At 41.8% G+C, this 23,172-nt stretch overlaps 1 protein-coding gene across 2 annotated transcripts; it reads left to right on the forward strand.

Moving 5' to 3' along the window:
• Window positions 1-2,136: 2,136 nt before the first annotated feature.
• Window positions 2,137-23,134, forward strand: uggt1 (UDP-glucose glycoprotein glucosyltransferase 1). 2 transcript variants are annotated; one of them, XM_028395131.1, is made up of 41 exons: window positions 2,137-2,197; window positions 3,814-3,943; window positions 4,210-4,289; window positions 4,581-4,711; window positions 4,799-4,911; window positions 5,002-5,176; window positions 5,844-5,940; window positions 6,068-6,146; window positions 6,393-6,493; window positions 7,900-7,999; window positions 8,118-8,178; window positions 9,753-9,844; window positions 10,224-10,374; window positions 10,470-10,589; window positions 10,677-10,762; window positions 11,082-11,217; window positions 11,311-11,442; window positions 11,590-11,754; window positions 12,170-12,290; window positions 12,392-12,490; window positions 12,680-12,703; window positions 13,154-13,248; window positions 16,297-16,503; window positions 16,636-16,767; window positions 16,870-17,000; window positions 17,090-17,185; window positions 17,340-17,442; window positions 17,533-17,612; window positions 17,783-17,972; window positions 18,275-18,433; window positions 18,518-18,603; window positions 18,711-18,795; window positions 20,191-20,279; window positions 20,348-20,452; window positions 20,582-20,666; window positions 21,071-21,253; window positions 21,350-21,510; window positions 21,680-21,794; window positions 21,896-22,012; window positions 22,223-22,367; window positions 22,444-23,134. In XM_028395131.1, the coding sequence occupies exons 1-41, from the start codon at window positions 2,167-2,169 to the stop codon at window positions 22,461-22,463; spliced, it is 4,608 nt and encodes a 1,535-aa protein (XP_028250932.1). In that variant the 5' UTR covers window positions 2,137-2,166; the 3' UTR covers window positions 22,464-23,134. The 2 variants fall into 2 exon arrangements, with proteins under 2 accessions (XP_028250932.1, XP_028250934.1); XM_028395133.1 differs by lacking the exon at window positions 12,680-12,703.
• Window positions 23,135-23,172: the final 38 nt, after the last annotated feature.

Here is a 23,172-nt window from a genome sequence, read left to right on the forward strand (position 1 = left end):
GGAGTGCCTCCCTTTACATGCATCAGAGCCAGGCTATTGTAGCTGTGGAGGATTGCCCTGTTGGCACAGGCACTGGTCACAATGGAGTTCACTCTTTTGTCTCTGGTTGAGTGAATTCCAGCTGTGGCATGGCACAGACCTTCGTCATCAAATATACAATGCAGATACATTTCTATGCACAAACAGTTTGCAGAGTTTTAATACCCTGTTCTGTCAGAAGGTAAATGCAGAGGGCGAAGAGAGAGAGAGAGAGAGAGAGAGCAGAGTTTTTTCCTTCAGCAATAAAATAAATATGATTAGATGGGACATCTGGGGCTGTTATCTGACCTTCCACACTGGGTCTAGCTAATCTTCCAGGTCAACAACAAATCATCTCCTGTGATATGACAGGATTGAACTCAAGAACCCAACCTCCCAGGCAGAGCTGATTTAACACCAGTGGGACTCTGATCCGAGGAATCCCACAATCCTATTAAGGTCTAAAATGTGTGTGTTTATTGTGTTTGTGCGTGCAGCTGTGGGCCAGAAGCTCATAAAGACCTGCAAACTTATTAACCTCGACATAAAAGTCTGATCAATGTTGATGTAGTGGGATCCAAACATCAGGTCAGAGCAAAACACGGTAAGAGGAGTAATATATTATTTTTACACACATGAAGTGACTGTAAAGGTTACTGTGCACACAAGTGACTCATCTTAATTGTGTGTTTATGTGTGGCTGTAAAAAAAAAAACAATGTAAACATTGCTGCCCACTTCTCCAGCTGTTATTTGAGCTTGGACCAGCGCAGCGTTCTGTGGCTGTAATGTGGTGAATTAGCTTCATGTAAGGAGACCTCTGCTGACCCCCATTATGCAGCCAGGGACACATTTAATTAGCAGCAACTCACGTGAAACGACAAAATGTATTAATATTAATAGAGGTTTAATTGAGGTCGTTTTGGTCCCCCGTCGAGGCTTTCAACCTCTAAAATGGCTGACGTGTGATAGTGTGAAGAGAGGGAGCCCACATCCCGGGTTCACCATTTCGCATGTGACCCCAGAGAAGATGACAACCATCTCCCATAATTCATCTGAAGATGTCACCTTTTTGACAGATGAACAGGCCCTGTGGGTAGTGTGTGTATGGATGTGTGAGGCCAGGTTTAGCTATGCTTGCGAGGACTGTGTAGTCAGGACGTTTGGGCCTGTTCTGACAGGGCTGAGGTGGATTTTTTTTGTGCAAGGTGTCTGCATGTGCACGTCAAAGTGAAGGTCAAATCCAACAGGATAATTAATGTCGCTGCTTTTTATATAATGTTAAATCAAACCCCGGAACTGCTCCCTCTGGAGGATCAGCTGTCCAATTTAATTTAGGCTTCAGACCGAGTAAGTGAAAAAGCAGGAGCCATGTCTGTGTACCCTGGGACACTGTCTCCATATCTTTCATTTTCTTTTTATCAAGACCACACAACAGGTAAAAAGGGAAGTCTGGCACATTTTATCAAATCTGCCCCAAAGGGACACTCTATCCAAACGATATCACACAAACTCAAAGTAATGATTTACAAAATGATCTCAGGTGCCCCTATGCAAAATAAGAGTGGTTTTAGCTTCTCTACTTTTTCATTATCATATAACAGAAACTTTTGACCAAAAGGGACAAGTTTGACTCGTTTTAAATCCAGGATTTATTTCCCTCATGGCCATGACACTCTATATACAGCAGGCCTCATTTCCTTGAACTGCTGTTCAGATTAACAGCTGCAATGACAAATACATATGGACATGTACACATACTGCACATGTTCTGTTTTGTTTTTAATATGATACAACAAATAGGCCTATGTTAGTTTTAATGTAAACTCTGTTTATGTGTGGCACTTAAAATTAAATAATATGTAGTAGACTAAATATATTGTCAAAAATAAATTGAAGTTTAAACCAAGTTTTAAAAAAATACACTCATTTAATTATATATTTTTTTAGTTTGGAAGACAGGGGTTAGGCAGTGAAGTTAATTGGTTTCCCCACTCTTCAATTTTTAATTATCTTGCAGTAAAATGTACAATTTTGTGTTCAGGTCACGTTTCAGTTTCAGTGCTCGGAGGATTTTAGTGAATTTTGAACAGGCAAAAAAAGTGGTTACCTAATCCAGCTGAAAGGGCCCACCCACTCCCAGCGGATCATGGATGCAGGAAGCTACGGAGCCGGCTTCGGTGAGAATAAATCTTACTTTTTACGTTTAAAAGGTCCGGATGACAGAACTCAAGACCTGTTTATTATTGTTTTATATAGACTGTTATATTGGTTAACGGCGGGCACACAGAAAGGATTAAAAGCAGGCTGTTTGTGTTTCGTGCAGGAACGATTGGCTAGCTCTTGCTGCTTTTTAGCTAGCGCTAATTTTCAGGTAGCGTTAGCTCTTTGTGAGTTATCAAGTTGCTGAGAGGCTCTGGATGTGAATCTAACAGAAGTTAAGGTCTGTATAGAAAACCAACATCTAAAAACATCGGACGACGTGGTTACAATTAGCAGTTAGCTCATGGTAACCGCTAATATGACAGCTCTGAGGATTGTCATTGGAAACAATCCGGATGTCCAAACTCTGCGCTCATTGGACAGATGAGCCACGCTGAACTTTCCTATTGGACAGTGATCATAAGGCTTTTTGTTTACAAGTAAAAAAATCCCAACATATGGACTAAATCCTGTTCTGTTATACCACAACTAAAGTATTGTGTAAAATTTGGGGTAGAACTGTAAAATTATGAAGTCGTGATTTCTCCGGTTTGAATCTGGCGGTCCTTCTTCCTGCTGTCCCTCAGAGCTTGTTTGTTGGTCCACATTAATCTGGAGTTAATGTAGCCACAGAAACAGTTTGTTGAATCCCATGCTGTTTATGCAACTTTTTGTCCCATCAAGTTCCGTGATCCGGTGCGCTGTAGGTATGGCACCATGGTCACCGTTCATTGGTTAATTTGTGGTCATGTGACTTTGAAACTGTACCATTGCTCACAAAGTTGTTTTTTTTTTTAAAGTTACAAAAATAAAATGCAGAAAAGTGTCAACAATGCAGCATTGACAGTTATTTAGTAATGTTCATTTCATAATTAAATATTTTAATAATAATTGGGTGCCACACAAATGTAAGACTTTTTTTCCTAATCAAACGATTAATTACTTGACATTTAAACAACACAGCTACCGTTTGTTTTATCTGTGGAATTTAGTTTTAGGGTTATTCATACATATTTATACAAACATGCACAGTTAGAGCGTATAGAGAGTAGAGTGTTTGGCACTTTGCCTTGGATAAAACATTGAAAAGTGTGTTTGCTAATTAGCGGTATCCTGCTGTGTTTGTGTGTACTTTTTGGCAATAATTCTGATGCTAGTATGTGTCACATGTTATGGCAGTGAAAGCTGTCCTGCTGCTGTGTATTATATGACGACAAACTCCAAACCAAATTAGGTCATTTTCTCTGATTTAATTTAAACGGCTTGCATGGGAGCATTCATCTGGAGAACAGACCTTTTATTTGATAACAGGATATGAGCATATTCTCATAATGTGATTCAGTGGAAAGCTGATAAAGCCCTGTTATCCACAGACAATGTAACTGAATAGTTGAGAGCTAATGATGTGGCCAGAAATTTGAGTTCACACCACTCTGTATACTCTGTGGTCATTTAAAAAAAAAAAACCCACCGTGGCCCAAGGCATCAGTGATATATAATATGTGTATGGATTCATAATGAAAGTGTTATGACAGGTTAAAAACTCTCTCGCTTCCTAACTGAGTGTGTCCCCTCCTGTGTTTCCTGCGTGCAGGCTTGAAGATGTGGCTTCTGTGGATCCTGCTGCTCTCACTGTTCTCTGCAGTGTCTGGGGCAGACTCAAAGGCTGTCACTACCACTCTCACAACCAAATGGGCTGAAACTCCTCTACTGCTTGAGGCCAGGTATGACACTGCGCCGCTCTGTTTAGCCATATTATATTTGACATTAAACTTCAGAAGCAGATAATGGATAAGTCAATGTCCCGGGGTCATTACAGAGATTGTCCTCTGAGTGAGTTTAAGCTTATGTCTCACTGATGTGTCCTTGAGCAAGATGCAGAATGCTTAACAGCCTTACTGTGCGCTATAGCTCACAGTGCTCTCTGACTTTGGCACACAGAATATGTTGCAGCTTATGAAACTGCCACCTTCGTATTCTTTTTCTCCAGTGAGTTCCTGGCAGAGGAGAGCCAGGATACGTTCTGGGACTTTGTGGAGGCCACTCAAAACATAGAGGGAGAGCATGATGGTAAAGTAAAGCTGCTTCACACTTTCTAGACCTGATTTCACTTTTAGTACGGGTGCTGCGAGCCGCTGAATTTATGATGCGTATGCAGCATCATGGCAGTAATTGCAGTGTCAGTGTTTTGGCCAAGTACTTGAGCAAGCAATAACATAATAGAGCGGAGCTGCAAGCTGTGTTTTTGTTCTGTTTATTTACATTCCCACATGTGTCAACGACAACAACAACACCCAACTGCTGTAGCTGTGTTTTTAAGATTTGAATACAGATCATCATGCTGCTGTCGTCCTCACACAGACACTGATCTGGCCTACTATGAGCTGATTGTGAAGAAAGCCAGTGCCTTGCTCAGCTCCGTTCAGTTGAACATGCTGAAGTTTGCCCTTTCATTGAGAGCCTACTCTGCAACAGTCCACTCCTTCCAACAGGTAACAGGAGGATGTTTGCTTTCAAATACTTGTGTCTGGACGTGAGGAGGATAATGTTGCTAATGCTGAGTTTTTATTACATCTTAGATAGCCTCTACTGAGCCTCCTCCATCTGGCTGCTCAGCTTTTTTCAGTGTTCATGGAGTTAAGACTTGTGATACAGAAAGCTTGGCAACACTGCTGAAAACTGCACCTGAAAGGTAACACACACAAGTGAACACACACACAAAGCAAACTAAATCTTGACAGATTTTACTAATGACATTATTGTCTGTTTTTTTTTTTTTTAGGCCAAAGCCGTACCTTTTTAAAGGTGATCATAAATACCCAGGATCAAATCCAGATGCTCCTGTTGTCATTCTGTACGCTGAGTTTGGGAAACCAGATTTCCAGCGGCTTCACCAAGTCGTATCATCCAAAGTCAGCGAAGGATTGGTGACCTACGTCCTCCGACATTATGTTGATGTAGGTCTTTTTGCATTAATTCAATAACAATGATCATACATGATAGATTTGATGAATATACCAGTTTACTGCAGCTGATAGAAGGAAGTAAATGCACTGAGCATCACCTACATGAGAATGTACTGTATTGTTGAATGTGTAGGAAGCAAAATGATAAAAAGTGTCCAGCTCATGCAGTTTTAAGGGAATCCTCATTTACACCTGGGATGAAAAGTGCCTCTCCAGTTTATCATGCCAAGTTGAAGTTGGACTGCTTCTCCACTTGCATGCTAATAAAGTTTATGTTTTAAGTTTATTTTTTTCCCCCTGATTATGCTAAATTATTCTCACCATCTGTCTGTTAGGCATGAAGTTCCGGGCTCTAGAAAGGCTGTAACACTTAACTCTTACTCTTTACTTCATTGCTGCAGGGCCACTGAGGGGACAGTTACCTGCTTCTGTACTTAGCAAGCAACAGCTGGTCGTCTGTACTTGAAAGATAGAAGTGGTGTGTTGGTGGTGCAGGTGAAATTGGGTTTGTAGAGATGAGTACAGTTAGACATTTTGATCGGTGTCTGAACTGACTGTGAATGCCTTTTCTGAATACATCCTTCATGACGCATTGTCATGTACGGGTAAGGACTTCTCCCCTCTTGTCGCTTCACAATGCTTCTGTCTCTCCTTTCAGAAATCAAGTGAAAAGAAAGTGTATCTGTCTGGTTACGGAGTGGAGCTGGCCATCAAAAACCAGGAGTACAAGGCAAAGGACGACACACAAGTCCAAGGTGCGCACACACACACACACACACACACACACACACACACACACAGTGCTGATGAACACAAGCCCACTCTGGTGTAATCCCATAAGAGTCCTAACGTGAATATCGAGTTAATCGATTGTGGTTTCAGGGGCGGAGGTGAATGCTACAATGATCGGGGAGAATGATCCGGTGGACGAGGTCCAAGGATTCCTTTTTGGCAAACTCAAGTGAGTGATTCTGTGTCAGGCAATGATAAAAATCTAAATCTTGGATTAGTTCCAGGAAACAGACCCCATTCAATCTATCCAAGCTGTTCTGCTTCAAAGCACTCACCACCTTTCTGCTAAACTAACCTGAAAATACCCAAATCGATGTGGGTATCCAGCTCCTCTACCACCTAATTAGTAATTGAGTCATTTAGCAGATGCATTTACTCTCTCTCTCTCTCTCTCTCTCTTTCCCGTCCTCACCAGGACCCTCTACCCAGAGCTCAAAGAACAATTAAAAGAACTGAGGAAGCATTTAGTAGAAAGCACCAACGAGATGGCACCTCTCAAAGTCTGGCAAATGCAAGGTGGGTCTCAGTCCAATCAGTGTCCTCCTCTTTCAGCCATCAGCAAACGTTCAGTTTCTCTGCTGCTTCTCACTGAATGACTGCTTTAGTCAGTACAAACAGTTCATGGTATTACACCGGTTTGTCCTTTGTAACTGGTGGGCCCTGTCATCGTACAGTTAACACCTGTGTGTATCAATTATAGGACCGCAGTGTCCATTAGAGTCATAGCGGCGGCCGGCAGTAGATAATGTTCAAATGGCGTCGTTCTCATCAAAACCAGATCAATTGTTCCCTGAACCGAAGAGGCTTTTATAACTGTACAAATTTACAGAAATCCGGTTCAAAAGGCAACAATACGTCACTGTCTATCCTTCCCCTCGATACACTTAAAGTATTGAAATCATCCTTTGTTTGACATATTGATCATAAAAATCACATTAAGTTTGGCTTCTGTTGTTTTAGTGTGATGTCATTTTGTCTTTGAATCAAACTTGCAGGGGGAAATGTAACGATCTCCACAAAATGACTGTGGTCGATCAGTGTTCTCTTGATACCTTTAAGATACGAGAGCGTCGTCTGTGCTGCAACATAAAAGCATTATTGATTAGGATAACATCATGTATCGATTAAGCAGTGAAACTCACTCTCGCAGGTGTAACTGTATGTAGTTTTGATTTTTGTCCATTTTCTTAGACACACACACACACACACAGGAGTTGATTCTGGTGGCTGCTCCGATGTATTTTATAGACCAACTGCATGCATTAAAAAGTCTCCGTTCTCTCTGTAGGTGTGGTCAGGATGTGAGCATGCAGCTGCTTTGATTGTGCAGAATAAAGGATGTGAGGAGATGAGGGGGTTGAGCTTGGCTGTCAGGCTGTCATGCAGGCGTCTGTCTTTATCTTCTAACCCGCTGGGGCTCATTAGCTCTGCCTGTTTACAAAGAGAGGGAGACCTCCAGGGGCTAATAATCACACAGGCTAAAACACCATTGCAGAGATGCTCACTGCATCGAAATAACCCTTTATACTGCCTTCTGTTCCTGCCTCACCGAATCGCATTATGCTCTTACATCTTTTCTGCATGTGTATGAATACAGCCTTATGTTATAATCTACATTTGTAGATGTGCTTTAAATGCTGTAATGCTTGTGTACAGCCGCAGACGTAAGACAAGCATGGTAACATGGTAACAGTAGCATATGGTGTCCATGCTAAAGAAATGCCCCGCCTGAATGTTTCAACAGCAGCTAGGTTGTTTAGAAGTCTTATTTTTGCCAGTTTTGTGCCTCTTTTATTGTTTAATCCAATTACAGATTCTGACAAATATTCCCACTTGTTTTCCTTTCTTTTGTTCATTTCTCTCCTTCACATTTTTCTTTTTTTTTGCCTACCTTACCATCCACCCACCTTTTTCTTTTATAGATCTGAGTTTCCAGACAGCAGCTCGCATTCTTGCTGCTCCCGCTGTTGATGCCCTCAATGTTATGAAAGACCTCAGTCAGAACTTCCCCACCAAAGCCAGGTAGAGAAGAAACACACACACACACACACACAGCAGTGACTGCTGTAAGAAATGTGGGTTAGTGTAGATATTGACTAGTCTACAGTTTTACAGTTGAGTGTTTTTTTCCCCCTCACAGGTCCATCACAAAAACCGTGGTCAGTTCCGACATTCGCAAAGAGATCGGTGAGAACCAGAAGGTATGAGTCTGTTCATCTACTACACTTTTCTAACTTCTACACAGACACCAACATCATTCTATGATTTTTGATCCCAACTCCTCCCTAGTCACTGTTGTGTGTCCTTGGGCAAGACACTTTACCTGCATAGCCTCCAGTGTACTCACTGGTGTATGGCACTCTTTGCTGGGCTGCCTTAAGCAATTTCCCCATTGTGGGACTAATAAAGGTTTCTTAATTAATAATATAGAGACACAGACTGGGTGGTCCTGCAGTAATTTACTGAAGAATTCATTCTTAATTGCCCTTAAACAAAGGTTTAGCAACAGCAACTGTATTCATTTCAATCAAAAGTGACAGATTTAGTTGATTTTGGTGTAAAAAGAAAAGATGAAAAGCAAAACATTTGCTATCATTATGTCATCAGTTTGACTTTAGTGTATTAATTACTCCTTTAAATAGAGCAGTTTCTGCTGGAACTCTGGAGCATTTTTCATCTCAGCAGGTTGACTCCTTCATCCCTCTTTTCATTCCCCAGTCTCTTTGTTATTGGACGGGCTCGTACTCCTGCTGACTGCGTCGTCTTGTGGTCAGGAATAATTTAGTTTGAGCTGTTTACCAGTCTAATCCAATAAAGAGGAAAAGTAAAGAAAAACAGATAACATTATTGCATACAGCCTTCACCGCAGCCTCTCAGCCTTGTAGCTTTTGTCTTCAGGGAAATATCTGGAAATGAGAACTGCCCTCCTCTGTTGTGTTTTGTTCCTCTCACCTTTTATTATGTGATAAATTGTAAACAGCATCTGACTTGAAAAGCATTCAGGTTTTGACAATGTGTTTGGCCTTGCATTGCTAATGAAAAAGGTAATCACCCCTTTTTCTTGTCAATGTTTTTTCACTCTCCCTCCTGAAGCTTAGCTCCCATTATCTTGGTGTGCAGAGAGGAGTTTGGGTGGGTGCAGGGGGGTGAGCAGACATCCTAATTACTGAATCGGTGATTCATTCAGAAGGCGCACAGAGTCCTGCAGTGAGAAACGATTATTGATTGAAGCAGTTTGGACACTTGCGTCGCACACTCACTCTTTCTCTCTTTCTCTCTCTCTCACACGTACACACACACATACACAGTTTAAGTGGGATGCGCAATATTTGTGTTGATCATGTCTTGTTGTAATTGCAATGTCTGGTGTATGATTAATCTGATGTCTTTGTCTGTCTGTGTTTTCTGTAATGAGATTTGACCGCACCAAAGCGACTTTGAGTTTTTTTCCACACACAGCAGGCACACACATTTACACACATTTCACACACTCTTTCTGTAATAATTAGATTTGTTTAGTGTGGAGTTTGATTGCTCTAAACAGACGGACTTTGAACAAAGCTGTCAGTGCTTGTTTGGAGCTGTCGGCGTGGCCCGTTGCAGCTTTGTGTTGACTGTTGCTTCTAGTTTTATGGTATAATTGACTACGGGACGGCCGGCTTTGACGTTACACGCCGCACATTGCGGTGATCCGCTCTGTTGGTAGTGAGCGTGGAACATTAGAGTGGATGTGAACAGGATGTTTAGTCATGTTGGCATGTCTGTCTCTCTGCAGTTTTTCAAAGGAACTCTGGGGTTGCAGCCCGGGGACTCAGCCCTGTTCATCAACGGGCTGCATATAGATCTGGACACACAAGACATTTTCAGGTACACACAGTCTTTAATAACATAATTCAGTAATTGAACATATTTTCTGCGGCAATTAGTTAGCTTATTAGTCAATCAGGAAATCATCTAATTATTCAGCAGCTGATTCTCCCTTTCACGACAAAATGAAGCTGAAACCACAAATTACTGTGTCGTGTTACCTAAAAAACATATTAATGTTCTGTTAATACTTAAATCACATCAGTTATTGAAATATTTGCTAATACATCACAAACACATTTTGGTAATTAACAAATGCTTAAAAGCATATTTATCTTTTTCATTACCTGTTGTTATTATTAGGGAGAATTACCTCTTAGATTTAATCATGTGTTTGACAGCCACACAATAAGTCGCCTCTGTTGCGTGTTTCCTTCAGTGTGTTTGAGGTGCTGCGCAGTGAGACAAGGGTGATGGAGGGTCTGCGCTCTCTGCTAGTCGACACGCCCTATATTCACGACATCCTGAAGCTCAACGTCCATCCTTCTGACTCCGACTACGCTGTCGACATCCGCAACCCTGCCATCAGTGTAAGGACTGCTCCCACACGTGATAACACGCTTGTTTTTTTTTTTAACTCCTTTCAGACATTTTCTCTTCAATTCTTTTGTCCTATTTTTTTTAGTGGATTAACAATTTGGAGACAGACCACAGGTACAGCTCGTGGCCCTACAATGTGCAGGAGCTGCTCAGACCGACTTTCCCAGGTGTGATCAGGCAGATCCGCAAAAACTTCCACAATCTGGTGAGACAGCACCACTCATTAATCTGACTCTTTATAATCCAGAGAGACCTGAATCCTTGTAAAAAAAAAAACATGGGTCTGTTCCAGGTGATCATTCTGGACCCAGCCCAGGAGAACGCTGCTGAACTGCTGAGTGTCGCAGAGATGTTTTACTCCAACAACATCCCTCTCAGGTTGGTACACTTCCTAAAACTCATGAATGAACTGTTCTCATGAATTGGTTATTTATTGTTCAGCTTTTATTGAGCTGTTCCACAGCACAGACCACAAAAATAAAAATACTGCAGTGCAGTTGGAGTCATTTGGGATGTGAAGTTATAATCCATTTTAATTGAGGAGTTTTGTCAGGCAGGTTTCAAAGACCTTTGATACCTCTCTGCATGTGGGATCTTGGGCTGGTCAGTTTGTTTGCATACTGATGAAGCAGGCTGCACACACTCTGCATTTTAACACTTTCTCTGAAACTTATTTGGTCCCTGATTGCATTTTTAGGATCGGGCTGGTGTTTGTGGTGTCTGATGGAGATGACATAGACGGCATGCAGGATGCAGGTGTGGCGCTTGTCCGGGCCTACAACTACATCACCGATGAGGTGGACAGTCAGAGCGCGTTTGAAGCCATCATCTCAGTGAGTCCATTTTGTGCAAACATTCTACAAAGAACCCAAAATTTGCAAAGAAAAGAAAAGGTGTTGAACCTCACCTCGGTCCTCTGTCTCTAGATGTTTAACCGCGTGCCCATTGGTGGACAGCTGAGTGTTGGAGATGTGGTTAAAGTGCTGGAGAAAAGGTTTCCCTATGTGGAGGTCAGCAGCGTCCTTGGAGCAGACTCGAACTACGACAGCAACAGGAAGGTGAGTCGTTGCTGGGGCTGGCGAATGTTGTTAATAACAGTAAGATGGAAAAATCACTTTCTTAGTAAGAGTAAGCCAGTAGAATCATTTAGCTTACTTAAATTTCAAAAACCAACCTGACTCCTGACCAACATCTGCTCCGTCCAGGAGGGGCGTGCGTACTATGAGCAAACCGGAGTGGGTCCGCTGCCCGTCGTAACGTACAACGGCATTCCTTACCAACGGGAGCAGCTGGATCCGGACGAGATGGAAACTGTCACCATGCAAAAGATCCTGGAAACGACCTCCTTCTACCAGAGAGCCGTCTACCTGGTGAGTTACAGCACACACACTAACACACTCATTGATGTCACAGTGGGGTTTAAAAGGGGATTCATTTTCTGTCATCTATAATGCTGCTGATAGTAACAATACAGATGTGCATTTGAAGCTTGACTGATGTTTTTTTTTTATTCATCTTCAAAGTTTAATCTGTTGTCTGCATATAAAATGAAGGTTTTTGCTGGTTCTTACCACACAGTGTAGTACAATAAAAAGGAAAAAAAACCTACAGGATTCAAATGTATGTACACTGTCTAGGATTTTTAGTGATAAAATCTGTTTGTGAGGGATAAGTGAAGCTATAAACGCTGCAGCTTCACTGTCAGCTCTGCAGAAACAGAGAAGAATGTCCTCCCCGCTCACGTATTGCTTTAACAACCTGCGGATTTGCTTGTGTGGCTCGTAGGGCGAGCTGGCTACTGATCACGATGTCGTAGACTACATCATGAACCAGCCGAACGTCGTTCCTCGCATCAACCCCAGGGTGCTGTCCACCAGCAGGACATACCTGGACCTGTCTGACACCAGTGAGTGCAACACTGGGGATGTAAACTGATGGGATTAGTCGAATTTAGTGATGTTTTTGTGTTTCTTTTACCTTGAAATATCCTCTTCACACTTTTTGCAGACAACCACTTCATAGATGATTATGCTCGCTTCTCGACGCTCGACTCAAAGGAGAAGAGCACCGCTGTGGCCAACAGCATGAACTATATGACTAAAAAAGGTGAGGGCCGTGCGGCAGCTGGTGATAACAGAAGTTATTTTTAACCATTATTTAGCCATCTTGAAGCCTAAACTGTTGTTTAGGCTTGAAGCCTTAGCTTTAGAAAACTAAGCTGTTATTCTCCTTCTGTCCTTTCCCTCACTTCCTCCTCCTCTTATTTGTGTACTTTTTAAAATCTCCCTGCATCAGGGATGACCACCACCAACAGGCATGGTAATCCTCTTTCTTTTCCTCATTATCCCCTCTCCTCCTCACTTGCTGCTCTTTTTTTCGGTTTTCTGTTAACCACGGATTTGGCAGCGTTTAAAAGAGCGTGTGTGTGTGTGTGAATCCACCACCACTCATCCATCTGTTACATTTCTCAGAGGACACAAATGACTAATTATGCATGTGAGAACTGTGTTCAGGATGTAAGTACTAAAAATGTGTTTGCGTAACTTCTCACTACCTTCTAACAACGTTTTACTCCATTTTTTCTGAAGGAGAGCATGACAGTTTTTTTTTGTTTTGTTTTTTTTTTGCTTTATTTTCGTAGCTGCATGAAAATGAAATGCTGCAAATCCCAGGGTCTGACAAAGACATAGTATTTGGAACAAAGATTTTATATTGTATTTTTCTGACCCCTCATCTAAGATATTATCCTTATTCTTCTGTGTTTTTTAGATGATGGCTACATTCGTCCTGTCACTTTCTGGGTGGTCGGAGACTTTGACAAGCCATCCGGCCGCCAGCTCCTTTATGATGCCATCAGACACATGGTACCAAATATTTCCTGTTTTTGCCTGATTTATTTATTTATTGATAACATGGTTAACCCTCATGCGTTGTTCGGGACATTTTTGTCCTCTGAGAGAAATTTTTCTGTTTATTTTGGCCATAACTTTGTCAATATGTGGACAAATTGAATCATTTTTCCTCAATAAGCTTAATTTTACATAAATTGTGTTAATATGATTTTAAAATTTTTCATAGGTCAACGGTACACTGTGGGCAAATTTTACCCCCTAATGTGTTGTTCGGGGACAAAAACGTCCTCTAACTTTAACGGTTTTAAAAATATATTAGATAAATATTTTTTTGAAATTTTTTTGCATAGACCTTTTAATTAACTTCAGTTCTAATCAACAGTAGTGAAAAAATCATTTTCCCCCAGGATTTTAACCCTTTAATCACCAATTTTATAAGGGGTGGTGCTGAAAATTGAAAAAAAAACACACAAAATGGCTCATTTTTAATAGAAAAGGTGAATGTGGACTGGATTCTTTTGAACCTTTATTACAGTCTTGGTCATGTCAAACATCAGTAAAAAAATTGACTTGATTGCATTATTAGTTTTTGCACAGCACTGGATTTTCTTTTTTTCTCCCATTTTGTCCCATAGACTTACATTATAAACACACTTTTTTTGACTGCACAGCCATGGCACTAAATAATCATGCATTCTTGATTGTTGGTGGTTTACCCTGTTGGTAGGAGGTAACATTTGTGATTTTTACAGTTAACAACTTAATTACCATATTAACCCTTTACCTGCAGGCCTGTGCTCATGTACTGTAGTTTCTGGCTTAAGTATATGGAGTTATAGGGAGTATTTTAGCACATAATTGTGTGTCTACACACTGTGTGTGTATGTTAGAGAGGAAGAGAGCCATTTGCACACTGTCAGGGAAGGAAAGTCAGGAAAATAAAGTTACTAAGTAAGTGAAGTGTACCTAATTCAGACGTACAACGGCGATGCATAAGCATGTAAAATGAAAACATCCAGGAGTTCTGGCGTCTGAAGTTGTGGATGGGTAAAATAGCTGTTTTTTTTTTTTTTTTAGCTTTCGGAAAACACGTCCTCCAGTAGAGTGACTTTACTTTTAGGTTAGTGTCTCAGTTGAGATCACTGAATTAGTCTAAGTGAGGTCTAAGTGCCCCTTTTCCATGGTGTGTTGCGCTCCACACGACCATACGTACATGTGCATGTTACTAAATAGACACCATAGATAGATAACTTGATAACATAATAAATAATCATTGACTAACCAAATCTAATCTACAGTTTAGTCCCCTACTAAAATTAGTATTAAAAGTAGTTTAGTAAAGTAAAGTAAAGTAAATTTGTTGCAGCCCTAAAAGTAAGTGCCGGGCCCTTTGATGCTGAGAGGTTCAGACTAAACAAAACAAAAACACTAGTGGACTTGCATGCATCCTCCTGGTCATTTGATGGTGACAAGAGCAGCAAGCAGCATGAAGAGAGGATTCACCTGTGCATGAGTGAAGGATTCACTTGTGAACGAATGAAGGATTCGCTTGTGAACAAGTGACGGATCTACTTGTGCAGCCTTCACAGCTTCACAGCCTGGCCCTTCATAGAGCCAGGCTGCACAATCATTTCCAGAGATTGTGCACAAGTGAATCCTCTCTTCATGTTGCTTTCTGCTCTTCTCACCATCAAATGACCACAAGGTCACATGTAAGACCACTTGCCTTTTTGTTTTGTTTAGTCTGCACCTGTAGACATCAAAGGGCCACACGTGCATAGCAACACTTTCTTTGTTTTTGTTTACTATGAAGACTCTGTGGTTGTGTGTACTCACAGACAACAAGATCAGTGTGCAAATGGCTCTCTTCCTCTCTAACATACACACACAGTGTGTAGACACACAATTATGTGCTAAAATACTCCCTATAACTCCATATACAAGCCAGAAACTACACTACATGAGCACAGGCCTGCAGGTAAAGGGTTAATATGGTAATTAAGTTGTTAACTGTAAAAATCACAAATTTTACCTCCTACCAACAGGGTAAACCACCAACAATCAAGAATGCATGATTATGTAGTGCCATGGCTGTGCAGTCAAAAAAAGTGTGTTTATAATGTAAGTCTATGGGACAAAATGGGAGAAAAAAAGAAAATCCAGTGCTGTGCAAAAACTAATAATGCAATAAAGTCAATTTTTTTACTGATGTTTGACATGACCAAGACTGTAATAAAGGTTCAAAAGAATCCAGTCCACATTCACCTTTTCTATTAAAAATGAGCCATTTTGTGTGTTTTTTTTTTCAATTTTCAGCACCACCCCTTATAAAATTGGTGATTAAAGGGTTAAAATCCTGGGGGAAAATGATTTTTTCACTACTGTTGATTAGAACTGAAGTTAATTAAAAGGTCTATGCAAAAAAATTTCAAAAAAATATTTATCTAATATATTTTTAAAACCGTTAAAGTTAGGGGACGTTTTTGTCCCCGAACAACACATTAGGGAGAAAAAAAGAAAATCCAGTGCTGTGCAAAAACTAATAATGCAATCAAGTCAATTTTTTTACTGATGTTTGACATGACCAAGACTGTAATAAAGGTTCAAAAGAATCCAGTCCACATTCACCTTTTCTATTAAAAATGAGCCATTTTGTGTTTTTTTTTTTCAATTTTCAGCACCACCCCTCATAAAATTGGTGATTAAAGGGTTAAAATCCTGGGGGAAAATGATTTTTTCACTACTGTTGATTAGAACTGAAGTTAATTAAAAGGTCTATGCAAAAAAATTTCAAAAAAATATTTATCTAATATATTTTTAAAACCGTTAAAGTTAGGGGACGTTTTTGTCCCCGAACAACACATTAGGGTAGTGTTTGCGAACAATGCATGAGGGTTAAATTAATGACTTGAAGAAAATAGTCTAAGAAAAGTTGCAACAAATAATTTTAGCTCGTGTCCCTCTTCAGTGCGTTTAATACTGTCACATAAAGCAATAAAAAGCACACCAGAAACCATAGAGGGCGCTATTGTACATGTCACTTACTCACCTGTTCTACAGAAAACCAGCAACAATGTCCGACTGGGGATGATCAACAACCCGTCAGCTGCTCCGTCTGCTGAGACGAGCCGTGTGGCCAGAGCGATCTGGGCCGCCATGCAGACGCAATCTGCCAACAACGCCAAGAACTTCATCACCAAGATGGCTAAGGAGGACACTGTAGCCGCCCTGGAGAGAGGCACCAACATCAGAGAGTTTGCTGTCGGGGTGAGTGGAGTTTACAGACAGCATCACTGTTATTGTTGGAATATTGTGCTCTGATCAGACGGGGTTATTACTAAATTAAGCACAAATTAAAGACGCTAATCTGTTATTTATCGTTCATTATTTTTCTTTCAGGGTATGGATCTGTCATTGTTCACAAGTGCATATGAGGGTCTCAAGTTTGACTTCCTGCTCTCCCACACTGCCTACTGCAGAGACGTGCTCAAACTGAAGAGAGGACAGAGAGCAGTGATCAGCAACGGAAGGGTGAGTCACAGGAATGGAATACATATGAGTGCATTGATGGCAAATGTATTCTATAATTATGTACATCTGTACACAGTTAATGTTATGATTTCCTCCTTGTAGATCATAGGTCCTCTGGAGGAGGACGAGGTGTTCAACCAGGATGACTTTCTGCTCCTGGAGAACATCATCCTTAAAACATCTGGTGAACGCATCAAAAGCAAAGTCCAGCAGTTTGGAATTGAGGAGGACAGGTATGTTTTTAAAAAAAAAAAATTTCAGGAGCATCACACAGATGAGCGATTTTAGGGTGTGTTGAGTTTTAACGCAGCATTTCTCTCAGGGCCAGTGACCTTGTGATGAAAGTGGACGCTCTGCTCTCCTCACAGCCCAAAGGAGAAGCCCGGGTTGAGTACGGCTTTGCAGATGACCGCTACAGGTACAGATGTAATGCTTGCACATAGTTTATATGAACAAGCCATATGTGTTGTGTGAAGAGAACATTTTTAGTCAAAGTTGGATGGGTTAGGTGATAAAATCAATGTTTTTAACAGGAGAATCTGAATTTCACTTGATCATTGATTTGTTGGCAGTGCTGTGAAGATCCGCCCCAAAGAGGGAGACGTCTACTTTGATGTCATTGCTGTGGTCGATCCAGTAACCAGGGATGCACAGAAATTAGCCCCTCTCCTGTTGGTAGGTGGTCCATGGTCCCTTATTTGGAAGCTTGGTGTTGACCATCTTATTTCTGATTTCTTTCCTTTTGTCCCTCTTTGTCATCTGCAGGTCCTGAAGCAGCTAGTAAATGTCAACTTACGGGTCTTCATGAACTGCCAGTCTAAACTGTCAGAAATGCCTCTCAAGAGGTGAGGAAACAACCTCTCGTCACAGCTCATGTTTTTAACGTCACTATAAGTCTGCTACATTACAACATTGTTAGTTATCGGCAGGAAACTGAACACAGGTTGGAAATTATTCTAACTTGAAAGTCGAAGTGCTTATTTCTCCTCTGACTCCTCTCTGTGCTGTCTTTCAGTTTTTACAGGTACGTTTTGGAGCCAGAAGTTGTGTTTCAGGCCGATGCTAGCTTCGCTCCAGGCCCCATGGCCAAGTTCCTTGACATGCCTCAGTCTCCACTTTTCACCCTGAACCTAAACACACCAGAGAGCTGGATGGTTGAGTCTGTGCGCACCCGGTACGACCTGGACAACATTTACCTGGAGGAGGTACAGTAACGTGTGTTTCTGAGTTGGAACAGGATCAATACTGCTCAAATATTTAAGCTGTGAATAAATACTGGACTAAAGGATTTTGTTAAAACATCTACATTAAAAATAAAAAATTACTAAGTTTGTCATTTTGTGCATCTGTATATTGATTATTTAAAATGCCTCCCAGCTTGTCCGGTGTGATGGGACTCCCACACTTTAGCCTTTTTATTGATTACTTTGGGGAGTTTCCCCCCTCTTCAGAGAGAGACCTGGCTGCACTGAATAAACTCTGCTTGGCCGGACTCGTGTGTTTGCAGGTGGATAATATTGTGGCAGCTGAGTACGAGTTGGAGCACCTTTTGTTGGAAGGTCATTGTTTCGACGTCAGTTCGGGTCAGCCGCCACGTGGCCTCCAGTTCACCCTGGGAACCGCCTCCGAGCCAGTCATGGTGGACACCATCGTGATGGCAAACTTGGTAGATAATCACCGTGAGATCGGAGCTTCTTGTTATGTTGTAAAGCTACTGAACTGCGAGCACATTTGTCTTTCTGCTCTGTAGGGTTACTTTCAGCTCAAAGCCAACCCCGGCTCCTGGATTTTGAAGCTGAGAAAAGGACGCTCTGATGACATCTACAAGATTTACAGGTGAGAATGTGGAGGACTCTGTATGCTGTCTCAGATTTGAAACTTCTAAACTCTCGGTTCTAATGTTTGTGTTATTTTTTTCTTTTCTTTTTTTCCTTCTGTCGCAGTCACGATGGCACAGACTCTCCAGCCGACTCTGATGACATTGTAGTCGTGCTGAACAATTTCAAGAGCAGAATCATTAAAGTCAAGGTCAGTTCACCTGTGATGGCAGCGCTGTCTGTCTGGCACAATGCAAGCAAACAGTGGCAGGAGTCTGCCCTTCAGCACAGTTAGTTGTCTTCAAATAAATTCAAAATGGAGAGTGAGTGAGCAAAATATCCAGACTCCTCAGTTTCTCATACATTTTAATGAGTCGACTTCAGACTGTATACTATAGTATGTACATAAATTACATGGGTAAAATCGTACTACTAACTGGGACATTTACATATCATGGAAGTGTCCACATTCAGGTTCAGTTTTGAACTACAAACATGACTAAAGTCAGGTTTAGTTTTTTTAACCCTCTCATGTTTGAGGTGCTGTTTATAGACACAGTCACTGCAGCACAGAGGACTTAATATATCTTGAAACTAGCTTGAAATTACATTGTTTGAGGAGAAAATGTCAAGGTTCTCAGTCATCCAGGTGGTTTCCATTCAAAAGGTTAAAGTGAGTTCTAACTGTTGGGTGGGGAAACAGGTTTAGTATGTGTTGGAGGAGTTCAGTGGGTGGATCTGTGAGGGATTCTCATGGATATTGCTCATGAATGTCTCCCATTACTGACCTGTGTTCTTTAAGCTGGCTGCTTTCTGAAGTGCAGGTGTGTCTAATGAGTGGCTAACAGCTATGAGACTGCAGGGAAGCTGAGGTGGTGGAACGGGTTAACGACCCTTTGTTCTTGCTGGGAACATGTGACTTGGAGTGAAACTTCCTGGTAATAGATGGAAGCTGCATTGTCTGAGTCCACCACCTGCGTTAAGGGAATGTTTAGGTGCCTTCTTTGACTCCTCTTTCAAACCATGCTGCAGGGTTCTGATGACTCCCAGCTCAAGTTCCAGTGGGTGGTGGGAAATTAAACAGCAAGTACTGCTCTGTATGCTTTCCTGTACACCTCCACATGTAGGCTCCTGTCCTCCTCATTGTGGACTGTGCAGTCCAAAAAGGCCAGATTGTTGTCCTTGGTGTCCTCCTGAGTGAACTTGATGTTATCGTCCACTGCGTTGATGTATTCTGTGAACCGTTCCACTTCATGGGTCTTGATTTTGAAATGAATTCAGGCCTCTCCATTTCTTAGTAGAGGATGGCCACAATTGGTGACTAACAGTGTCCACTAGGTGTCAGCAAATCCTGTACAGATGTTTAGCAGTCGTCTTTACACATAAACAAATACAGACCTAAAAGAGTTTGAAATGATTTGCGAGCACCAAATGCAGAATCTCCAGTTCAGCTTGGGCAGCTGACTCCTTCAAGCCTGATTTAAATTCTTGAGTAATCTGAGCCAGATTATAGTATTTAGTCACCGTGTCAAATGGATTGACGTTGATATATTCACTTTACACAGTGTATGTTTTACTGAACTGGTTTCAATTTTGTGTTGATCAGGTCCAGAAGAAGCCAGACAAGTTCAACGAGGAGCTGCTGAGTGACGGGACTGACGAAAATGACACTGGCTTCTGGACATCATTGACCAGGTATAGCTAATTACTTCATTTTTGTTTCTACATGTAAGGACTGACACATAATGCTTTTGGTCTTTCAGAGGTTTCACAAGTGGAGGGAAGGCAGAGGATCCAAAGCAGGATAAGGACAATGTGATCAACATCTTCTCCGTGGCCTCGGGGCATCTGTACGAGAGATTCCTCAGGTGAGTGACGCCAGACAAAGGGGATTGTCATATCCAACAGAACCCTCAGAAACGTAACACCCCTGTGCTTCTTATGTGCAAAAAGACTTCACTGATCTTTCTTTTCATTTCATTTTCCTTCCCTCACAGGATCATGATGCTTTCAGTTCTGAAAAACACCAAAACTCCTGTCAAGTTCTGGTTCCTGAAGAACTATCTGTCTCCAACTTTCAAGGCAGGATTTTTTTTCTTCCCCACAGATGTTTCTTTAAAAAAAATCAGCTGGCACCTTGTCATTGATGTGGAGATTTTCTCTGACGGGTGAAGCTTTTTCTCTGTCCGGCACTGATGTGAACTTCAAACAGGGTTTCTGAACATCGAGCTGAGGCAGCAAGGATCAGGTTTTTACAGATAAATGAGTCAGGGCTCATAAAGGATGATTGATAAGCTCGTGGCCTGAGGTTCTGTAGATGGAGATGAGTTATGCAGGTCTCGTTACGTGTACCAGTACATGCAGTCCAGCTCTGTAGAAAATTCAAAGTCAGAACCATCTGTGGTGTTTGTGTTTTTTTTTATGTAATTTTTAGAATTGCATATCAGTCAGTGTCTGAGGTTGTTCTATGCACCACCGTGTTTCAGGAGTTCATCCCCCACATGGCAAAAGAATATGGTTTCCAGTACGAGTTGGTCCAGTATAAGTGGCCTCGCTGGTTACATCAACAGACTGAGAAGCAGAGGATCATCTGGGGTTACAAGATCCTCTTCCTGGATGTGCTGTTCCCCCTCGCTGTCGACAAGATCCTGTTCGTGGATGCTGACCAGGTTCAAACACTGTTTAAAAATTTGCTGTTGATTAAGGGAAAGATGCCAAGAAGTGCATGTGTCTGAAGTGTCTCTCCGTCGCCTCCTTTGCTTCAGATTGTGCGCACAGACCTGAAAGAGCTGCGTGACTTGGACCTGGAGGGAGCTCCGTACGGTTACACTCCGTTCTGTGAGAGCCGCAGGGAGATGGACGGCTACCGCTTCTGGAAGTCTGGCTACTGGGCGAGCCACCTCGCTGGACGCAAGTACCACATCAGGTACGTGCTGACAGCTCAGGGGCAGCGCTACGATCAGGCGTCAACAACACTTAAAATATTTATCAGCTGCTGACACACGCACACACACAGATGCTTTTACTTTCTGTCTCAGTTCAGTTTTCATACTTTCTTGAATATTTCATGTGCAACCATCATCTGTCCTCTGCAGCGCGCTGTATGTCGTCGACCTCAAGAAGTTCAGGAAAATAGCTGCAGGAGACCGACTCAGGGGACAGTACCAGGGCCTCAGCCAAGACCCCAACAGCCTGTCCAACCTCGACCAGGTCTGAGACTCTGTCCACTGAGTACTTAAGATCTCATCCTAAGGACTATAGCACTGTTCCTGTCTCTCCTCTGCTCATGTTTGTCTATTTATGATTCTCAGGATCTTCCCAACAACATGATTCACCAGGTGCCCATAAAGTCTCTGCCTCAAGAGTGGCTGTGGTGTGAAACCTGGTGTGACGACAGCTCCAAGAAGAGTGCCAAGACAATAGATCTGGTAATGTCAGAGACTGCTTGCCTGTGTATATGTAGGTGTCTGGGTCAATTCCTGCTGTCAACCACTAGAGGGCAGGCATATTTTATAATTAAAAGGGGGGGGGGCATAAAAGAAGAGTAATAGTGCCATTAACCCTTTAAAAATCAGTGTTGACTCTAAGACAAACTTTATAGTATTTGACATTTTTCCCCAATCTTTTCTTCTTGTTAGTGTAACAACCCCATGACCAAGGAGCCTAAGCTGCAGGCTGCGGTCAGGATCGTGGCTGAGTGGACCGACTACGACCAGGAGATTAAACGTCTGCAAACCAGGGTGCAAGAAGAGGCGAACCACACAGCCAAGCAGCAAGGAACAGGTACTGCACGCTCACAACATTCAGTCAGACGTCTGCATCAATCACCGTGACTGACGTCTCTCTCCTTCTCTGTCAGGTGTTCACACAGAGTTATGAAGAGTTGCTGTGACGACAAAGTGAACTGGACTCTGTTTAAAGAGTCATGAAGAGGCTCCTATGAGGCCTCCTGGACTGCTGATGAGTGCTGAAACCTTGTTATTGTCCCTTTTATAGGTCTATGTGTGGGTGAAGTGGTGAGAATGAGTTTTGCGAAGCAAATCTTGACTATAATTTCTGGGGTTTTTTCTGTATTTGGTACCGGTCTGCTGGTTTGCACTGATTGGGACTCTGGTTGTGGCTGTGGTTGAAGCACAAAGGGACTGCTGTGTTAATGGTTTATCCTACACACCAAACATCTGGTGGTGGGAAGGATTTCTGCTCAAGATACAGATGTTTTAAGGGGCCAACCAACATTTAAGGGACTATGAAAAAAATTAGAAAAGAGTGGTAACACTTAAGTTGTACAAAACTAAATCAGCTGGCTTGATTGAACTCCACAGCATAAGCGTTGTCATGTGAGGTAAAGACATCTGTGAGTTGCAGCACAGAGGAGCCATGATATTAGATTACAATTTAAAAAAAAAAAATCTGTTTCTCTGTAATCTCAATGGGTTTGTCATTTTTCCTGTTGGATATTATTTTTGTTAAATAAAAAGGTAACCCAGAGCATTTCAATCATTTTGGTAGTATACATAAAAAAATGGAACAGAAGTACTTGTAAAGGAAAAATAGTCTGTGTCCTGAATACTCAGGAATTTATTCCTGA

The sequence above is a fragment of the Parambassis ranga genome, chromosome 22, assembly GCF_900634625.1.
Source record: "Parambassis ranga chromosome 22, fParRan2.1, whole genome shotgun sequence".
NCBI classification, from domain to species: domain Eukaryota; kingdom Metazoa; phylum Chordata; class Actinopteri; family Ambassidae; genus Parambassis; species Parambassis ranga.

Bases quoted from the DNA above. Each gene is read 5' to 3' on its own strand.
- uggt1 (XM_028395131.1), top strand. From the start codon at position 2,167: ATGGATGCAGGAAGCTACGGAGCCGGCTTCG. The intron at 4,912-5,001 runs GTAACACACACA...TTTTTTTTTTAG, and splicing joins CTGAAAACTGCACCTGAAAG to GCCAAAGCCGTACCTTTTTA. The intron at 6,147-6,392 runs GTGAGTGATTCT...CGTCCTCACCAG, and splicing joins TTCCTTTTTGGCAAACTCAA to GACCCTCTACCCAGAGCTCA.